Raw genomic sequence first — 22,529 nt, 5'->3', positions numbered from 1 at the left:
GTGGTCATTGCCACTGTTCCTAGCATTTCCTCTTGGGCACCATCATCCCAGAACTGAAAAGGAGAAAGCATCCCTTTGACAGAACACCTCCTTGGCATCTGTGTTTTTTCCATGGAGGTTCTCTTCCCCAGTGACAGCCCCTGAACTCATGAGAATCACCCAGTAACGCAGCAGCAGCTCTGGAATAACAGAACTTCTGCAGACAAAGCTGTGCTATTGTTTAGCATGATTAGCAGAACTCTGCGTTACTCTGTCAGTCAGCCTGTCCATCAGTCATCCAGATGTGTGCCTCTGCGCTAGAGATGACCTTCTTGGTGACACACAATACCTTTTTCAAGGGTTATCTGGCATCAATTTTCAAGACCATTGGTCTGGGAACATGTTTACTTCAAATAGCTTTCTGACATGTTTACTTCCAATACGTCCTTATGGCTATGTTGGTCATCTGCATTGTGATTCACAAAGGTGTGTCCTCATATCCCAAAGTTACCTGGATCCATATTACATATAATAAATACAAAGTAATAAACTATACTTTATAATATATCATAGTTTATAATACATCTATGATAAAATATAGTTTATAATAAATATATAGTGATAAACTATAACATAAGTTCTCATAATCCCGATCCCTATTTGAAAGAGGCTCCATTACGTCCCGTAGCAGTAAAGTAAGGTGAAACAGAATATTGAATGTTACATGTGACTCAGAAAGTCAGCTGACTGAGAGAATGCTCGAGGGCAGAACAACTTGGTAAGGTTTGCATTGGGGCACCTTGCGCGGGCTGTGCATCAGCTTCCTACTCCAGTTACATGAGTTTCTACCCAGCCTGTAGCTGGCACAAAAACAACATGCCAAGCAAGGGGTCACACCTACCACCTTTCCCACTTTTGTCCACTTTCGCTCACTCAGTTAAATCGAAATCTTTTCTTCAAGCTTTTAAGAAGTATGCATTATCATTGTCGAGCTTTTAAAAAATATGTATTATCATTGTCGATAGCTACCCTGCTATGCTCTACACACCAGACTGGCTTAGTCCAATTTTACTATAGCTTTATATTTGGTGGTACAAGAAATCTTCTGAGGCTCTATGATTTTCTGCCTTCTACTCCTCACCCACCACCCATCTATTTGATTATACACAGCCAATGCCCCTATTTTCTCTGTAGATACCCTTTCTAATGCATCTTTCTCCATGGGCCCATATAACTCTGCTGAATCTTTAGCTGTATGCCTGATCACTGCAGCAAAGATAGAGATTTCTTAAAATCAAGGACAACTTTTAATCAACATCTGTTTCTAACGCTTTGCACAATGACTAATATTCTCAGACTACAATAAGCATTTAGGAAACTGGATTAATCACGGAGTAAGGTCATGCTTTCCTCATCTTCTGCAGCCCATCCATGATAAATAGATCTCAATCACACTTCTGAAAACAATGTTGAATCATTCAGTTGTATGCATTGCATCAGGGGATCAGCCACATAGTGAGTCTGAGGAGCATTAGCTTACATAAGACCCTGTCTGAAAATTAAATTTTTAGCCAATGTAGACAAAAGTCACAAATTTACAGAAGGACATGGAAATGTTAATGTTCAGAAAAAGATTATTTTTTCTTGATTACTAGGCTATAAACATTCTAAGTTGGGATGTCTGACTCTGTTTTATTAGCTCAACAGGAATCCTGGCTTAGGCATCTTCTGCTATCTTAAGCATGGAGCTTCCAAGGCCACCATCACACACAGGAGAGACCATGGATAACAAGTCTAGAGGACTGGTTCCCTAAGCAATGCCCATCACTTCATTCATACTCCAGTAGCTAGAACCCATCCCAAGATGACATCTGACTTTAAGGAGGTCACATGAGAGGCATCTGAGTGTCCAAGAAGAGAATAGCTTTTGATGAACAGTTAGCCATTTAGTCCAGAGCTGAGCACTCAGTGCCAGGTCCTGTGTGTGTATGTATGTATTTAATATATTTAATACATATTCATATTATTCATGTATTTATTATATATTTATGTATGTGTTTAATATATACATTTAATATATTTTGTTTAATACACACATTATATATTATATATGTATATTTATACATATATACATATGTATAAATTGTTTGTATTATTTATATATTAATGTAATACAAACATAATATATTTAATAAATGCACACACACACACACACACACACACACACATATATATATATATATATATATATATATATATATATATATATCCTATAAATGTTTAAATCCACGGCAGTGGAATCTAACCTAATGATTACACAAATTAGCATTATTAGAAATAAATTATATTTCAAAAGTATCCAAGAATGCCCTGATTGAGCTTGAATAAGCTAGGTAAGTGAGGTCTGAACGATGAGCGAAACTGGTCCAACTGAGAATGACAAAAGAGCAGAATGCTCCCAGCCAAAGCATCAGTTCTTGAGAAGGATGAGAGGATGCAGGGGATGGGCATATTTACGGAGATGAGCAAGGCTTTGCCCGTATTGTGTGAAAGGAAGGTTAGCATAGGATGAGACTGAAGCTGAAACTCGAGACTTACAGAGTGTTACAACATGATCAGAAATTGAGTCTTCATTCCGAGGGAGATGGGAGACTTACTTAAGGATGTGAAGTAAATTTAAAAGGTGACCCTGTCAACTGTATTCCAGAAATCTATTTAAAGGCAATAACTGAGGTGTGTTCAAACGAGTAGTGGAAGGGATAAGGATGGAGATTGAACCAATCAAAATCAGACTTCAAAAGACATTAACAGTCAATGATAATGCCCAGTTTTCCAACTCAGCTGCTGGTTGAATGCTGGTACCATCTGGTAGAACAGAATGGACCTAGCTTAGTGGCTACAGATCACATAATATCTGATCATAAACATAGATTTTTGCAGTTGAGTCTAAGCTCTGTATGAGATGTTTGGGGCAAGTAGACCATGAGATAAATGAGTCTGATGCCGGAGAAAAGATGAGGACTTCAGATATAAATGTGGAAATCACCTCTGAAGCACATATCTCAAATCTTGGAAACGCTATTAACAATCCTCCTAAATGATTATGAGAAAGAGAAGGGCTTGCACTAAGCTTTGAGAAGGACGGCAAAGAAGGAGTGACCGAGGAGGCAGAGAAATCAAGCAAGCATTGCATTTCAGACTCCAAAAAAAGGACAGAAACCAGGAACTCCAGATAAGGATTGCTGGGTAATAAAACATGGAGAATACTTATGGTACAGTCTTCTGGGAGGCATTTGAAAACTTAACAGGCATTTTAATAAAAGGATGCAGAAAAATCAATAGAACATGAATAAATAGGGGCAGCCTCCTCTTTATCCTCTAATATATTGAGCTGGAAAGGAAAGGAAACACTGGCTAGAGAAGTGTGCTTGATGTGAGATGTTTTAATAATACCAAGAACGCCTATTTATGGGCTCCTAACTCCTTTATGCACACTAACTAATAAACCTAACATAATTGAGGCACAAAGGGGCAGGTGATTTGCCCAAGGCTTAGCAGCTATTAAGCAACAGACCTGCAAATTGAACCTGAATCATCTACCTTCAGAATCCGCGCTGTTTCTTGACGACTAAGGAATCTCCTATAGCACATTTTAATGTTGGAGACATAATAAGACATCCCAAAGTATATTTTGTCTTCTGATAGTAAGATATGTGCACATATGCCCCACATATCTGTATTTATATACAAATGATATACAGATTATGCTGCACCAACATCACGTTATTTAAAACAGTTCAGGGAAATACAGTAGACAATGAAAGTATGATATAAAAATTAATATGAAGATGAGTCTATTATTTTCTTCCCATCCATTTTTAGGTCACCTATGACCTCCATAATGGAGACAGTTACAGATGAGAGAGAACGGATAATCCCTAACAGTGGTTCTCAACCTGTGGGTATTGACCCCATCAGAATTGCCTATCATACATCCTACATATCAGATATTTGCATTACAATTCATCACAGTAGCAAAATTGAAGTAATAACAAAATAATCTTAACATTAGGGGTCACCACAATGTGAGGAACTGCATTAAAGGGGCACAGCATTCAGGAGGTTGAGAACCACTGCTTTAAGAGGAAGAATAAACTGGGTGAAGTTTGGTTTCTGTTGCTATCTGGCAAATTTCTACACACTTGGTGGCTTAAAATGTGTATTTGTTAGCTCTCTCCATGCAGTAGAGAAAACCACCACACGGTAAATACCAGTAAGGACAAACAGTAAAATCATGGCACGCACCTTCTCCCAGCTTTATGGCTGTCTCTAAAATTATGTCATTAGGACCCCTGTCAGAGACCAGGAAAGTGGGCCTGGATGGTTTATCTGTTTCTTCAAGGCCTTCTTATTGAAACAACCCCTGATCTATCTGGGTTTGGGGTTTTTTTTGTTGTTGTTGTTTTTGTTTTCTTGGTTTTTCCAGACAGGGTTTCTCTGTGTCACAGCCCTAGCTATCCTGGAACTAGCTCTGTAGACCAGGCTGGCCTCGAACTCACAGAGATCAGCTTGCCTCTGCCTCCCAAGTGCTGGGATTAAAGGCACTTTTGCACCGCCACCGCCCAGCTTGGTATTGTTTTAATGTTTTAAATCAGCATAGAATGTATTAGCTATCATTATGTCCTTTTGGAACAAAGTATTTTAGAAAATTGTCTTTTCCTTTCTTCCCCACTGTTTTAAAGGAGACTCCCTTACTCCTGAATGGTTTGTTTGCTTCCCAAAGTACATGACCCAACCAAGCATATTGTACTATTTTGTTCACCGATTTTGTATAATTGATTGACCAATAGGCCCCAGAGACCAATACATTTCCCTTAAATAAGTGCATGGTGAGCCAGTACCCGCAGCTGGCCAGTGCTGCGTCCACTGCCCTTTGCTCAACTGTTCTGTTACTTACATTAATAGACACATTGACTTCTATTTTTGCAATCCTCATTTAATTGCACCAAATACCCACTTTTCAACTGTTTGTTATTTCTAATAAGACTGCCTATATCTCTTACTCAAAACATACAGCAAGGAGGAAATTTTGGAAGATCTAGGATATCACAAAGCATGGGTTCATTTCTCATTAAACCACACGGGTTTCACAGTGTACAAAGAATAATACGTTTTAAGCTGATAGGTGGTTCAAGGGCTTTGTTCATGTATCCCCTGTGCTGAAAGCATCATGAGCTCCATCTGGACTCTCTCCTGAGACTTCATCTCAGCACCCATAATTAATGGGTGCTCTTCCTGGACACTGACACATTACTTACTATCCCTCTCCCCCGTTCATGCTAACTCTGGTTATGAGAAGAAAACCTGTCTCAACAACTGCATGTGTATAGCAAGCACCTTTGCTTGGCAAAACACTGTGCATTTGAGATCACTTTGAGAAGTTTCTCCTCCCCTCTGTCACTAGATTCTAGAATGTTTCAAGGTTCCCATGCCTCAGCATTTCGGCCACATCTGTGGAGTTAGTTCACTCTATTGGGTAGCCACGGAGACTAGACGACAGCTCAGAATTAATTGTATTTTTGATAAAAGTGAATCAGTGAAATTATACAAAATCATGTTTTTACAGTATTTTCCCAAAAAATGTTCAAGGGCATACACAGTCCCGCTCAACTAAGCCTTGTCGCACACATTTGGACTCTAGGGCAGAGTTGGTCTTTTTAGCCTGGGTACATCTCGGAACAGCATTCACACTGTGACCATCTGGCCCATTAGTTGTAAATACTGATTTGGCAGAGTCTTCATGGGTCTGAGCTGAGTTGTGGGAACATCAGGAACCTGAAAAATCCTCTCACCCAAAGTGCATATTACCTATTACCTAACACTCTCCCTTATCACATTCCAATGGCCTTCTTAAAAGAACACCTTAGGCCAGGCATAGTGACCCATGCCTATAATCCCAGCACTTGGGAGGCAGAAGCAAGAGTTCAAGGCCACCCTGGTCTACATAGAGAGTTCTCGGACATAGAGCAGAGCTACACAGAAAGACACGCTTGGGGGAAAAAAGTGAACATTTTAATTCTTTTACCAATGAAGAATATGCAAATAATCTAAATTTCTATTTTGAACAATTAGACCTCCATTTGCTTCTCACCTCTAAATAGACTGCTAACCTTGGGGCAAAGAAAATCTACTCATCAGACTATCTATTGCCAATTTAACACACAGAAAAATCATCTTGCAATTAATATAAATAGACTATATCCTTTTAAAACGACACGGCACTGTGTCATTTTAGGTACAAACTCATTCAAAGGCAAATTGTTCCCCAAAAGTGGGTGAACTTAGCCCATTTGCAAAGGCCACCAAAGTGAGCTTTTTTGTTACATAAAAATAAATGATAGCCAGAAATGTAGAAACCAAGAACATTTTTCCTTTGCAATCAAACCTTTTTGTCCACCTGGAGATGACCTTTGTTTTAATATCTGTAAGGCTTTTCAAAAAGGAAGGGATTTCTGAAGTTGTCCAGAGTCATTAATTTGTGTCTGCTCTATTCAGTGGATGCTTTAAAAAAAATTTAATGGAATTATCAAGCTGCTCCGAACAAAAGTCCCTCCTGATTGTCAGCTCCGTAGTTTAAAAGAGCAGGTTAATTTCTCTGAATCTCACAGCCGGAAGTTTCTAACTCTAACTGGCGGTTTCCACCTAGTGATCAAGGCAATTCGCTCAAATAAATTATACATAAAGCTGAAATTCCTAATAGTAATGAGGCCCCTTCGTGAGATAATCACACCAGCAAAGGCATTCATCTGGCAGCTGCTCCTCGGCAGGGTCTTGAAAACATCGATGGAAGGACTTTGCCTTCAGGACTTGGTTTCTAGCTCCGTGGCAGGGCAAGCCCAGGGCGAGCCTGGCAGGGTTATAGTGCTAGACGCTAAGGAGCGGCTCCAAGTGAACCTGGTAGTTGACCTCCCGTAAGGATACACACAGCCCATAATTAAATAGAAGCCCTCCGTTGTGTTCCTAGAGCAAGGCATAGAGCAGACATTCCAACCCCTGCTCTTCTTGAGTCTACGGGTCGCTGAACTCACGTATGAAAAGGAAAAACTGAACTCCTGGATACCATATGATGGGCCATAAAAAAAGAAGGGACTGAGCCTTCCAAACATTAGCTTAGCCATTAATATACAAGCTGCTTTGGAATTTGTAGAAATTGAAACTGAGGAACTGTTTCATTCGGTTCTTTTGAGAGAATGACTGACGGGCTTAGGGCTTCGTTTCAAACACGGGGCGGGGGGCTTGAATGACGTATGGGCAAGGAAGGAGAGGTGATGAAATGGTAGCAGTGGTGTCATGGTGGTAGAAGTAGTGGTGACAATGGCAGATGCCAGGCTGCAGGTCGTTGTGGAAGTAGACATTGACGGCAGGTAGTTATGGCCGGTTACAGAGTCAATTAAAAATAATGAAAACGGCTCACTCTGATACCCATGTACAGAAAAAAGGATAGGCCAAGGCTTATGAGTTAAAGGAGGGGGATAACAGAGAAACAGAAGGTAGACTATAGAGGGCTGGAGAGATGGCTCAGACATGAAGAGCACTGGCTGCTCTTCCAGAGGACCTGGGTTCAATCCCCAGCACCCACATGGCAGCTCACAACTTTCTATAAATCCAATTCCAGGGGACCCAGCACCCTGGAAAACATGAAGGCAAAACACCAATGCACATAAGAATAAATATAAATGAAATTAGTGTCTAGAAAAAGGTCTTGGAAGGAACAGTTAAGGAGAAGGCATGTGTTGAACATCAGGTTAGAGACATAATTTTAAACGAGACTGGAATGCAAGGTAAATCATCAGTTAGATTATTAGTGATTGTCATTTCGCATAGTGTTAAATGATCTTGCTGCAGTTTCGCACTGAAAGCACCTACCCTTCTGTGGCCTCTAGCTCTCAAAAATCCAGTTCTAAAATGGACCTAACAGCACCTGCTTCATGGACTCTTGAGAAAATCATAACTGTTAATGTGTCCTAAGAATCTACAATGGAAACGTGTTAGTTACTTTTCACTGATGTGACAAGCTACCCAAGAAAATCAAGTTCGAGGCAGGAAAGATCTACGGTTCTATTGTTTTCTGTGTAGGCTTGTATGGATAAGGATAGCATCGTGGATAGCAGGAGTATGGCGGAGAAAAGGCTTCCTTCCCCATGGAAGTCAGAAAGAAGGGCGAGACAGGAAAAGCTCAGAGATAAGATGGATGCTCTTAGTGACCCGCTTCCTCCAACCAGGCCCTGCTTCCTAATGCCTTCCATTTCTCAATAATGACTAAATCTACTGATTAGATCAGAACCCTCATTTGGTGTTGGGAGCAGTGAGACCCCAGATCCTGAATTTCTTGTAGTCCCCTGATCTGAGTGTCTACAGCTGTTCTGAGCACGAGACCTTCAGGAGTTCCTGATGGCAGAGTGGTTTCTGGTGGGTTTGGCTGGGGCGTGGCTCTCTATATATAATCTGCCCCTGAACACAAATAAAGGGGGCATTCTTGGGGAATTCAAGGATGACCCGTGTCGCTGTCGCTGTCTCTCTGTCTTTCTGTGTTTGTGTATTTTAACCTCCTGCCCCTTGCCCGAATCTCGTAAACTGGGTGCCAGCGCACCAAACACAGACACGGGGCACGGTGCACGGAAATTGGAGGTTCCCACCGAGATATTGGAAGTTGGAGGTCTCCACCATGATTTCGACAATTTGGATCCACCAGTGTGAGACTGAGCCTTTAACACATGAGCTGGGGAGAGAGGCACTAGAACACTGGGGTGGCAAATGTCTGCCATCAAATGTTTATGTATAGTTCGCCAGGCATCCTTCTTATACATGGACATGTGAAACTTTCAAAAACCATCCAAATAAAGCTCTCAGGTCCTTTCCAGTGCCCTGCGTGGATGAAAAGCTAAGAGTAAAACTCTCATTAGCTAGAGTAACACTGTAGTACGGGGGAGTATTTTTCCTGACCAGAGAAGCAAAGGAACAGACTTCATTAAGGGAAAGGCATATTGGATTTCAACAGTTCATGAGAATCTGCACCCCTAAATCAAACATCAGGGCCTCACATGCTGGGTTACCATGTAAGCATGGGCAGCGACCTTGTCTCACATGTGACTTGAACACATGTCAAGAACTGACACTGTGATCCACTGTTCTGTCACACATGTCCTTCCATGGCTTCCCCATATATTGTTCCTGAAACATATAAACTCCTTGTCCCCATGTCTACTACAACATGTGGAAAACATGGTTTGATCACATTTTCTACTGCCTGAGATCGCTGAGCCCAGTGTCAAACCGTCGAGTAAAAAGAGAAAGGTACCCTGGTTCTCAAGGTTTCCGTTTTCCTGGCATCTTCAAGCTGGTGTTTGAAGCACCAGGAAAGTCACTTGGCCATCCAGGATGCGCACACTCAGAAAATGTGCTCCCTAGACCAGGGTCCTAAGGGCTTGCTGATGTTTCTTGCCTTCTCGCTGGCAAGAGTTTCCTTCTTGTTGATGTCAGAAGTCCCACAAGTGGGGGAGGGGGACCATAGCTTGGAAATAGCTGGTGATGCAGAAGTAATTAAAACTTTGGAAAGTCATTTTAGTTCACTCATGTAAGAAAATAATACTTGTTTGGCATACTGGTTCTGATAATTTTACGAGCAAATGAAAAACTCTCCCATGTTAAAGCCTCTAAAGTAATTAAATGCAGATCTGTAAAGAGCATTAAAATAAGCCCTTTTCTCTCTATATATCTTAAAACACCAAAATTTGTTCATTGTTCTTTTATGCACCCATTTCTCATCCATCCCATAGACTTAAAATTGCAGCTAATCTCACATATTCCTCCTTTATACAAAGTTTTGAGCTCTCTTTTGAAGCTAAATGTTACATAGAATTGTTTAAATTCTTGGTGTGTCTTAAGATTGAAGGACGAAACGATCTGGCAAGAAGAATGACATGACATTTCTTCCCTTGAAACAACAGGGAGAGCTGTGTGGTGGCCCATGACAGGAAACCCCAGCACTTGACAGACAGATGAGCAGGGGATCAGAAGTCCAAGGCCATCCCCGGCTACCGACAATTTGGATGTCAGCCTTGATACCTGCGTCCTTGTGTCAAAACATTTTTAATTAGATACATGGAGTGTGGGTTTTTGTTGATTTAAATTTACCTGCAATTTTGAGGTTATGGAGTGGAAGAAGAATAAGTACTGACAGTTTTTTATGTATGATAAAAACAGAACTGAACTTATTTTAGCCCCCTGAGCTGTTCATAGAGTTCCATAATGAGCCATGCAGGGATATATGATCTAGCATAGTATAGTCATCTCTGGCGTGCTTGCTGAAGCAGTGAGAGTTGTCTCTCCTGAAGTACAGTGAGCTGGTCACGAATGACAAAGATTCCTACACATACAGCCCTCCTCCCAATGGCATGCGCTAGCCACAGGGAGCCATGCCCTCTGTGATTCAAAGCAGGGATATTTCCAGAATGTTCTTGGATTTATATTTTTGCAAGGGTGAGGTGAAACGATATCCATGCAAGGACCTTGCCAAGAGGGCAGACAGACAAATGGGAGGATTAAACTGTCTGCACAGTAATGTGAAAACAAAGGATTCTCATCCACCTAGAGGCGTGTGGTAAGACACGACAAGGATTCTATATGTGAGAGAATCAGTCCATATGCACGGCTGGGGTCATTTTCAATAGAGCATTACTTCGGCATGGAGAGAGGTGCTGGTACTCGCCTCCCTCCCTCTAAACTCACCTACAAATAAAATATACTTTCTTCTTTAAAAGATGGACAAAATGCGAGCCCCCACAGGAAGGAAATGACATGTACCGACACTGTCACATGACTCCTCGGAAGGCATTTCCAACACTGGAGGCTGGCTCATTTAGCACATATGACTAGGTACAGATAAGGCCAAATACAATCGCACTCCGAGGTCAACATGGAAAGACATAGACTCTCAATTTCTATATACCCTCCCAAGGTTACAAGTCTATCATTGAAATCTGACCCAGCTTACTTCCCTCTTTAGAATCAAAATTTAGACTTGGGGAGGGAGAACACGAAGAGACGAACTCAGATGCACCATATAGCCAATGCCTGAGGTAGGATGGCAGTAGGCAGCCTCTCTCGGCTCGGGAGATGGGTACAATCATATCCTAAATTCTTTTCAGGCTGTCTCCCGTGTCATCTACACACATGTACATGCACACACATATTCACACAAATACATGTGATTTTTCACGTTGACCAGCATGGTTGTTAACTAGTAGTAGAAAATAACAAGCAATCCTAACAACTCTCAATATTCCACCTAAGAGAGGAGAATAAATATGACTCCTTCCCAGGGAAGGGACAGTTTGTCTGACACCATTTTCCACTCTGGATAACTCATTCGGAATCACCTGATTGCAGGAGTGTTGGATGTTCTTTGGACATCAAATAGGGTAGCCCTGAAATGACGAGAGGAGCCATGTGTACGTGCATTGTGGTAGGACGTGTTCCCGTTTTCCAACCTGCTGTTACATTTTTACAAACGTAAAGATAAAGGAAGAGTACATTTGAAATGAACAAACCAAAGTGCACAAAAACTCATATTTGAGTGCATTTATGTTCTGAGAATTTCAGAGTTTTTTTTTCAGCAATAAATGGAATTTAGCTGAACAAAGATGTCTTTCTTCACAATACCCTAAACATAGGTGTTTAGGTAGAATCCTATTTGAAAGGGGAAAAGACAAAAACTGAGATGGGTTGATTCTAATAAAAAAAATAAATAAAAGAGTAAACCAAACAAAGCTCTTTAATAAAGCAAGGGGATTTCTCTAAGACTTTTGCAGTGCTATTCAGTGTGGTCTCAAAGAAACTCTCATCTTGGTCTCATTCCCAGACCCATTGAATTAGACATATTCTGTTGGATGTTAAAGTATAAATGGTCCTTTCTTTAAAAAAAAAAAAAAAAAAAAAAAAAAAAAAAAAAAAAAAAGCCGAACTAGATAATCTTGAAAAAGGATAGATTGGTATCACATGAAACGGCCGCTATAAAAATGCCCCACGGACTTTGAAGTCTTCAGACTCTAATTGTAACCAGCCCCTTGAGGAAGTGGCAAAGTCTAAGGACAAGCACCTCAATTTCCCTTGAAAACTCACTAATACCTCTTTGTTGGTTTTCACAGCAAGAAAAACTGGGGGACATCTGCTTCTCCCTCCGCTACGTCCCTACTGCCGGCAAGCTGACGGTCGTCATTCTGGAAGCTAAGAACTTGAAGAAAATGGATGTGGGTGGCTTATCCGGTGAGTCCGCAATGACTTGATTCCTGTAACTGCTGTTCTGCCGTGGAGACTAAAGGCACAGCACACATGCTACGTTCCCCCCCCCACACACACACACACACACACACACTCCTTAACTGATCACAGTTCTCTCTCCTACGGAGCTGGAAGCAGTCTCAGGATTCAGCCAACACAGTGCCCCAGGAAGCCACTCTCTGTTTATTGGCATTGGCCAAGACAATGAAATCCATTTTCTTTCCCCATAGCCAAAGTAGCAGTTGTCAGTTGTCATTTCTGTGTCGTTGAGAGAGAAAACCGTGGCTTTTATTTGAAAGGCAATGCCTGTGACAAATTATAGTTTTGAGGATTGTTTTTAATTCACCCTTGGTGAATTAAAATTTGTATTTTACCTGAAACTTACTAATTAGGTATTTGCTAACCTGACATAATTTTTTATAATGCTTTTATAAAAAGACAGCATTTCAAAGCTATACAAGTGTCTTTAAGAAGAAATCCAGACACGGTTTATGTAATTCATTTAATTCTACAGTTTAAGACTGGGGTGGAGGAGGGGAGACTTTGGGCTTGAAAGTTCCATGTAACCCAAGCAGGACACAGCATAGTCAGTGATGGGAACTCTACAAAGTAAAGTCAGCTCAAGGACTGTCGCTTCCAGGACTGTGCGTCATTTTTTTTTCTCCTCTGTGTGGTTAAATCAATTATAATTTTAATGTCCCAGTAAATCATTAGGTGTGAGGGATTCTCCTGACACATCACAAGGTCATCACAACAAGATGACAGTTGTCATTGTTTCTAGCTGTGGAGTTACAAACATGACTTCTTATTCAGTGTTTTTTATTTAAAAAACATTCTAAAGATCACACTGATGTAGCACAGTGAGTTTATAAGCTGAAGCAAAACAGCTAAAAATCGTTGAAGCTGAGTTCTACTTATTGACCCAGTGATTCTGCAGCCAAATTCCCCTGCTCTCTACATTGATTTCTCTCTATGAAGAAGGGAACTCGAGGAAGCTGTATCCTTTTATGTCACTAGGACCCTACTTAATGTCTTGCTTCTACTGCTAAGAGTAGAACTGGGAAATTTTTAAAGCAATAAGCAATAGCTTGTCCTAAAACCATGTAGACTATTTTATGGGCTTATTTGTAAAACATATGCACAGAAAAGTATTAAACATTTTACAATTATAGTTTACTCCCAGATCACAAATTAGTATCCCGAGGAGACTTAAGATGCCTTTGACCTTTCTCTTTGGCTAAGTAGCCATGTCCCATTAGAAGTGTATCTGTAGCCCTCATATAAACCCCCGCTCCAAACATCCATGTGACTCCTCACCTTCTCTCTTAAATGCTGTCTTAGCCTCCTTCCTAATCAGCCCTGTATTATTCTCTAGAGAGCACTGCAACCACTTCTCCGCATAGCTAGTAAAACATCCTCCTCATGACTTCTTTCTGGGACTTACCATGACTTCCCAGCACCACGGACAACGATTTCAGCCATCCCTTTTCAAGACTGCTGTCCCTTTCTGTCCTGACCTCTTGACCAGCCATCCCTTCTCATCTTCAGGGTCTGAACAAGGGAAGCTGGTCTGGCAGGTTCTATCTGAGTGGTTATAGTCACAAACACATACACACACTCGCTGCTAGCAACCGAGCAAAGAAGAACACCAAGGACAACTCCCAGTTCCTGTCACACTAACTTAGCATCGTGACATAAGAAAGGCACAGTCGGAGGTCAGATTTAATTCCATATCCATCAGTTTGCAGTCTTTTTTTCTTTTTTTACTAAAGAAAAGCAGAAAATTTATGGATGCTTCAGAACCCACAGAACCTACCTCCACCCCCATATTTGAATTACCTGGAATGATTCTCATCATTAGCAAACCCTAATTTTAAGGGCTTCCTGCTGCCTGTAGAATTGAATCATAATTACTCTAATCGCCTAACGTAGACTCTTTCAGTCTGCGCTGTTCTGCATCTCATTTTAGCCAATGGACCACACACTCATCTCCTAACAAGCAATGGGACATGCTGCTTCCATCCCTAGACAAGCTCCTTCGTCTGGAATTCTCTTTCATCCAACAATGTCTGGCTAAATCCTCCTCTGTTTTCAGGCCCCAGTTACCCAGCAAACGTGTTCTGTGACTCGGCTTTGAGTCTGGCATCTGTACGGAGTAATGGGTTTGCAAATCGTGGATAAAAACGGTCCAAAGACCGTACTCAGTTTTCATTCTAATGTAGAGACACAGATAAAAAAAAAAGCCAATAAATTAATAGAACATACAGGGTCCTGGGATGTCAGAAACATTAGGTAGAAGTGAAGCAAGGTGGTGACATTCCAAGCAACAATAGGACAGAGATGAGGGAGTGAGCCATGGGTTCAGATGGGGAGGGAGAGGTTTTAGCATGGTAGGACCGCCTTGTCTGAGCTGTCTAGGCAGAACAAATCTGTGTCTTTTTAAATTGCCAAAGGGGTTTGTTTACAGTCCTCTAACACCACGCTTCTTTCTCACTAGACTGTTCTGTATTTATGTCTCCCACAATGCTCTCACTGACGGCTGGCACTGTGCATAGCTGCTGAATGAATAATGAATTATTTACCAAGAAGCTTGGGGCCTGAAAAAACAAGTCTTGCATTGCAAATCTGCTTAACCTACTTAGCATTAAGGAAACTTTTAAGCACTGGAATGGGTCGTGTCAGAGTAATCTGACCTATGCGCAAAGCGACCACGATTATGTAAGCTCTCATTCCAAGTGATCCAAATGCCAAATGACATTGGCCAGAAATGGTTTGGTAAGTGGAACCACCAGCTGGCTCTTCTGTCAGAGTTGAAACCACACTCTGTGACGACCCACAATCCGACTTTGTTCGGAGGTCCTCGAGCTCAAACTCTGTGTGAACACTCCATCACAGAGGCCCATGTATTGACACTGGACAGGTTCTTTCTTTCCTTGAGGCCTTGGCTCCATTGCTTATGAAGCCGAGGTGCTAAGAAGACCCCGTTCATGAGAAGTAAGTTAGGGTGAGAAGTAAGAGAGAGCCAAAGTTAAGTGCTCACCAAATATCACCATGGTTATTTCCGTTAGTCACCGCATCCAAGCTACAAATTGTGAAAGCTATGGGTGGGTCCTTTAGCCAACTGCTTGGATAGGTTGGGAGAAAGACTCGGCTATTTGCTAGACACGCCAGATCAGCTCGGGATAATCAGGAGGTCAGGTTTTAGACAGGCCCAGAGTGAATTCAGACAAAATGAGGCGCCGAACAATACAATATGGGAGGAAATAGGAAATGGGCGTTTTAAAAATTCTTCTCTTACCAGTCTCTGGCACGATCCGCCAGCTTCTTTCTTACCGTGTTCATTCAAAAGGGCGGTGAAGGGTTTTCCCTGCATCACACTCTCACATATAGTAAATGCTCAAAGTGCCTGCCTTGCGGGCACAACGGCAAGTGGGACTGGACTATTCGTAATTCTGCAGCAGGTTCAAGTTTTACATTTGTGTTCGAGAATTTTTCACATGAGAACTGTACTTATATCATTGTACTCCACCCCGCTCCCTAACTCTTCCCATGCTCCCCCATACAAATTCCCAACCTTGTCTTCTTTATTGCTATTACACCTATGTATGTAATATACATTTGTATATATGCACATTCATACATAGCTATAAATACAACCTGCTGAGTCCTTTTGGGGGTTACATGTCTGTGTTTAGACCTGACCACTTGGGATTGACTAACCTGTCAGGGTATTCATACCAGAAGACTGAATCTCCCTGTGTGTGTGCACAGGCACATACATAGATGCGTCATTTAAAATAATAAACTCCATGCTGCCAGACATGGTGGTACAGACCTTTAACCTCAGCACTTGGGAGGCAGAGGCAGGTGTAACTCTGAGTTCAAGGCCACTTGTCTACTTAGCAAGTTCCAGGGTGGTCAAGACTACACAGAGAAGCCCTCTCTCAAAAATAAATGAATTCTAAATAAAGGGGCAGGGGAATGGATCTCTCTCTTCTATTTTTTGTTCATGAATATTACAAAAAGCAAATCAAAGGTTCTAAGAAAGACAAGACAGGGGAGAAGTTCCTATCTTCTTATGTGGAATATTTCCAACATACCATTTAGCTTTTCCTACACTCCCTTCTTCAAGATGGAGAACATAGCTCTAAGGTCCCTCCCTCCACTGTCTGGAAGCAAAACATGAAAGTCCTCAGAAGGGCTAAGGCTAAAAATGGAGCCTGAAAGCGTTGTTGGAAATTAGAGCATTCTGGAAAACTGGGAGATGTTAGTAAGTAGAAATTGCTGGGACTATTCCCACTCAATTAGCTCTCCCTTTCTCGTCTTCTCAGAATCACAAGTTGATTCTCTCTTCTCATCTGAGAATTCTGGCAAATTATCCTCCTTGCCTGGCTCCATATTAAACAGAACGTTGCACCATAAATCTCTTCTAGCCCTGGCTCCCTGCAGGGAGCCCACCATAGACTTCCTTCTGTCATTTCACTGCCAGAAAAGCCTGTCCATATTTAAAAAGGACAAAGGGGGTACAGTCTTGCTCCCTTGATGAGGCTTAGGTTCACCTAACATTTGAAAAGTGTGTGTGTGTGTGTGTGTGTGTGTGTGTGTGTGTGTGTGTGTGTGTGTGTGTGTAAAAGCATATAAAGCATGGGAAAGAAGGTTTGTGGAACCCAGGAAACGGGCTGGTACCATGAGCATCTGCTCCCATTAAAGAGCAGGAGCGGAGGCTAAAAGAAGGGTCTCATGGACACTGAGAGGTCTAAGAAGCAGCAGCAGCTGAGCAAGTATAGCTTAGAGCAATGATTCTCAAACTATGGGTCGAGACCCATTTGGGGCCAAATGACCCTTTCACAGGGGGTCAAAATGCAGATATTTACACTACAATTCATAACATTAGCAAAATTACAGTTATGATGTTGCAGAAAAATAATTTTATGGCTGGGAGGCCCCACAACCTGGGGAACTTTATTAGAGGGTTGCAGCACTAAAGCCTGAGAACCACGAGTTTCAAGTATCCCCCATCATCGTTTTTCTGCTTCACCACTGCCTTGTCCTCGCTCCCAGTGTTCTTCCGGCCATCCCCAACCCAAGCTTACCACTAGCATTGTGACAAGCCAATGTCGGCTAGGACATAGTGATCCCAAACTCTTGATGCTGACGCAGGAAGATCTGAGTTTTTATACTCGCATGGATTCCCATGATGAGATCCTGCCTCCAAAAGTTAACTTAATTAGCAAGCAAATAAATGAATAGGAACAAAAGGCCTGGCTACAGGAGATGTCTATTTCAGATAAAGAGCACAGTTGAACTTCAAGAAGCAGCGACTATGAGAACAAGGAGTAAACAAGGAGAACAAGGGACTGATACAGGCGAAAGATTAATGTGTGCGATAGTGAGTTACATACATGCACAGATGCACATATCTACACACAAACATACACAAACACATATACATTATTTATTATAAAATACTACATTTATTATAAAATACTACATTTTAATTGCTTATAACTTTGTTTTTCCTCAGTGTATTTTCCCACCATCCTACAAGCTTCTTTAGGAAATACAGCCACATGGAAGCACTCCCAAGTACCCATCAGATTCCATATAAAAAACCATGATCGGCAGAAATCATTCCCTTAAGGCAAAATTTATCAAGAGGTGACATTTTGACTAACTCAGTCAGAATCACTGGAAGAAATGTTGAAGTTTAGCATTTCAAGAACCACATCAATCCAGTTCTAGTGAAAACCTGGGGTTTTTTTTAACTTCTTTATTGATTCTTTGGGAGTTTCGTATCTTGTACCCCAATTCCACTTACCTCCTGGTCTCCCCTTACCCCTACAGCACCTCCACACACAAAAGAAAAATTAAAGCAAGCAAGCAGAGAAACAAAAACCAACCCTCTTCACTCCTCCATCTTTCCCACCTCTCCACCATCTCTTCATTCATCCTGGTGGCACACATCCTGGTGTGTCACACAGCATATGCTTTTGTCCAATCAACTGTCCTAGCAGACGTCCATCGCAGTGAGTCACTGGTCTGGTTCCAGGCCTCTGGTTTCTGGTACACCAGCATCACTGGGAACTCCTCTGGAATATCCCATGGCTGCCCAGAGTCATGGATATCCTGCAGGTATTCTTCCACAGGACCAGTCCCTTGACAAGCTCCAGCAGGTCCTTGTGGGGGAGATGTTAGGGTGGGCCATCCCCAGACCTGAGCAGTTGCTGAGGTGGTCAATCTGGCCACAGGAGCCACCACCTCAGGCAAGGGGGCAGAGTCAGCTCCCCTATGCTAATGCCCTCAAGAGAACGGTGGAATTTTAAACAAGCTACCCTCGTGTGTCTTAGTCATCTTAAACTCCAAAACAACAGGTAAAAGCTTAGAAGGTATATCATGATTTTATTTGAGATCTTTGTCAGCCAAGTCCTATGGTAGAATTTTGTTGTTGATAACGATAATACAGGGGGAAAAAATGCATCCTTTGTCCTACATACCAAAATTTTTCTGAAGTAAAAGGTAATTGTTTCATGTAGGAATCTTATATCTTCTTCCCCCAAAGTGTCCTTGACCACTTGTTAAATTGTTGTCTTCTTCCCCCTCCCCAATATTTCACTGAAAGAGGAGACAAAGGCAGACATTTCCTCTTCACGTTCTATAATCATTTCCTAACACCCTTGACCACCTTCCTGTCTGTCCATCTATTGGTAATGAAAGCATAACAAAGAAAACTGCTCCAAATTCAATTGACTTGAACTAAAAGCCACTAGTCTGGGAGCTAGGCCAATAAATAAACAGGCAGAAACTTATTTGAGCCAATTAGATAGGGATATGCAAATTAATTGGCCATGATATCAGGGTCAAGCAATAATATGCAAATACACTGGCTTCTTATTGAGCTAATGGGACAGGAATATGCATAATAAGTTGGCAGTGATGTCAGAGGCTTCATCATAATTTTAGGCTTGAATGTTAAGTATAAAATTAATTCTGCAACATTTCAAAATCCTTAATTATAATTTTGATAAAAAAAAAAAGAGGAAGCCCTGAGAAGCAAACAGACTGTTCTAAAAAGGAAGCGACAATTCTCGAAATGACATGGCTCTAGAAACTGAGTTATTAAAGAGAATTATAAAGAGTAGGAGTCAAGCCCAGTGCACGTTGAGAAGCAGGCACAGTTACTAGTACAATAGAAAAAGGAAAAACGTAATGCCTCAAGGACCGAGCAGCTTTAAGGAAGTAGAAGGAGATACAGACAGACCCTGAGACCACACTGAAATCAAGCGGCAGGCTGAGATACACTCATGCAGAATAGTAAGAACGACACTTCCTGTAAGCTCTGTAGCCATCAGGGATGGCCCAGGGACTCAACACAAATCACATGAGGTCCCGTTCTCTGTCAGGCATCATACCACGGTCTTGTGAGTAGAGACAGTTACACAACACACTCGAGGTAGATTCTGTTTTAACGATCTATGTGTGTTAACAGAGTTAACCCCTATTCCAAACCTGTGAGATGGCAGACTATTTCCAGTGCTATTTTGCTGATGGAGCCAAACCACAGCACAGTAAACAACTTGCCCCAGGCCAAAGAATCTGTATTTGGCACAGCTAAGACATCCACGCAAATAGTAGTCTGTCTTCACACCCGGTTAATTAAGCATGACTTCTATGCCCCACCAGAGTCAACCTGAAGAGCAGGTGACTAACTATATTACAGATTGAAAGACATCTAAAACTCAACTTGATTTCAAATCACGGGAGTCACTGTATAAATTACTTGGTTACTTACAGAGTAAAATTGGAATTAGCGAGTCTATAAGACTAGATCGCAGATGTTGATAGGTTGCCATGTTTCTTGGATAGAAGTTGTCATGCTCTTTCAGTGTGGGAATCTTTGCACACAGATGTAGGTAGGTATTGCTTGAAACAGTGACACTCCAGACGTATCAAAGGCACAGTAGAAGAGACGGTGTTGAACTTGGTAGAAAAGAGTCCAACTATAAGAAATGCGAGCACCTTTATATACAGGAAAATGTCTAACGAAAATGCTTATCTACTATTCAGCTTTAGCAATGGCTGGTTCTAGGAGGGAGGGTGTGGCAGATCTGGAAAGCAGACAGCATACTATGAATACAAGTGATTCCTATCTCCATAAATTGCTACCAGATTCTATGGCTCCAAGTTACATGTTTAAATATTGAAATATTTTAGTTGAACCAAAAATGGACAAGGAATTGAATTTGCAATAATCTGCTTAACGTGAAAGTGAAGATGAACAAGGAAATACTTTGGGAATCTCTTCTCTAGTCTCACTGGCCCATTCCAGACCCCTCCCAGATATTTTGCTGGGAACACTGCTTCAACCCCACGTCTGTCTCTCCAGACCCCACCAAAGAGCCGTTCCTCCCCAGACACTCAAGACCATGCCTACAGGCTATTTAAGTGAAGGTGGTGAATCAGGCATCTGAGGGCCCACTAAAGGGCATCCTGGGCTACACTGAGGACCAGGTTGTCTCCTGTGACTTTAACAGTGACTCCCACTCTTCCACCTTGGAAGCTGGGACTGGCATTGCTCTCAATGACAACTTTGTGAAGCTCATTTCCTGGTACGACAATGAATTTGGCTACAGCAAAGAGTGGTGGACCTCATGGCCTACATGGCCTCCAAGGAGTAAGAAGCCCGCCCTGGACCACCCATCCCAGCAAGGACACAGCAAGAGAGAGGCCCTCGGCTGCTGAGCAGTCCCTGTCCTAACTCAACCCTTGACACTGAGCATCTCCCTCACAGTTTCCATCCCAGACCCCCAGAATAAATAGCAGGAGGGGCTTAGGGAGCCCTACTCTCTTGAATACCATCAATACAGTTCATTGCACCCCTCAAAAAAAAAAAAAAAAAAAAGACCTGGACCCTAGACCTGCCGTTGCTGAGAGTGCTTTGCTTTGCTCTGTTTATTAAACCTGATTTTATTAATTCAGCTGGATTTGGTTGATTTTATCGGTGGAGAAACCCACAACCAGGGATTGTCAAAATGCTTATCAAATATTACCAAAGGAATCCACAGATGGAGATGTAGAAGTCACCCCTTCAGAAGTCCCTGCTTCTTTTACTAGTCCCCTTGAATCCCTACTTTGAAATCACGTGCTTCCAGGCACTATCTTATGGAGCTCAATGAGTCAATGAAAACATCCTTACTCAAAACATAGAATGGTTTGGGATAGTTTATTATCTGTTTCTCCAAGAGATCCACAAGTTGAAGGCTCCTTTAGTGCTACTCAAGAGAGGCAAAGTGGAACCATTAGATCATGGGACCAAAGGTTGGATAAGTAGGATATTGGGATCCAAGATCCTTTTCTCCTTGCTTGCCAGCTGCTATGAGCTAAGCAGCTTTGGTCCCCCATGTGTTTTCTATTGTGATGTTCTATCTCACCCCAAACTGTGGCATGGAAACTTCCAAAAGCAGAGTGAAAATAAACATAAATTGTATAGCTAGACTATTTTTCTTCACAGGACCAGAAAGTTACCATACATTTCATTATGGGAAATCTTCGAAATAATTCGCTAGGAGAGCAAATTATAGGCCAAATTAGATTATGGAATTATAGAGTCAATGTAGGGTTCATGTTCTTCTAGAAGATTCTTTAAAGATGAAAGGAAAATGGCCTGCCTTTGTCCAGATGTGGAGTACACACAGTTACAGCCACCCACCTCAAACAGACAAGGGTTAAATGACTAGCCACCAGAGAAGGGCAGCCTAGACAGGGATCAAGGGGTTGTCTGTGAAGACAGGCTAAGAAGTTTGGGACTTTGTAGTCTGGGAAAGGAAAGCAGAGCACAGACAATGATGAAAGTCTTAAAATCATGAAAGGTAGAGGCAGAGTAATACCCGCCTGTCCATTCCATTCTAGACGTAAGAAGTGGCCCTGACGTTTGAAAGAAAACAGATGAAAAGAAAGGCCCTTCAGAGGTATCTCAAAGGTACCTTTCCACCCAGGAATTTTTTTTGTCAATTTTTCTTGGCTACCTTAAAGTTGGGTGGCAAAGGCGAGTTGAGGATCTGAGACAGACAGAAATATAAGGCAGGACTCGATGAGATTTTCCTGTCGCATCTTAAAGGAGGACATTGCTAACCCTTTCGTGTTGTCTTGTCAGAACCCGTTCCCACCACACCTTTGCAGGAATGGAGACGCTCCACTGCTCTGGACCTCGCTGT

The 22,529-nt window shown here is 41.9% G+C and overlaps 1 protein-coding gene across 1 annotated transcript in view; it reads left to right on the top strand.

Annotated features, from left to right (window-relative positions):
• Syt1 (synaptotagmin 1) overlaps positions 1–22,529 on the top strand; it is a 129,300-nt gene that overhangs the window by 29,106 nt on the left and 77,665 nt on the right. Inside the window, exon 3 of the mRNA XM_038314439.1 lies at positions 12,186–12,303. Coding sequence (XP_038170367.1) covers positions 12,186–12,303 — 118 coding nt within the window. The remainder of the gene's footprint in view (positions 1–12,185; positions 12,304–22,529) is intronic.

Source organism: Arvicola amphibius, chromosome 17 (genome assembly GCF_903992535.2).
Source record: "Arvicola amphibius chromosome 17, mArvAmp1.2, whole genome shotgun sequence".
NCBI lineage: Eukaryota > Metazoa > Chordata > Mammalia > Rodentia > Cricetidae > Arvicola > Arvicola amphibius.
This window is presented reverse-complemented; position numbering and strand designations above follow the sequence as displayed.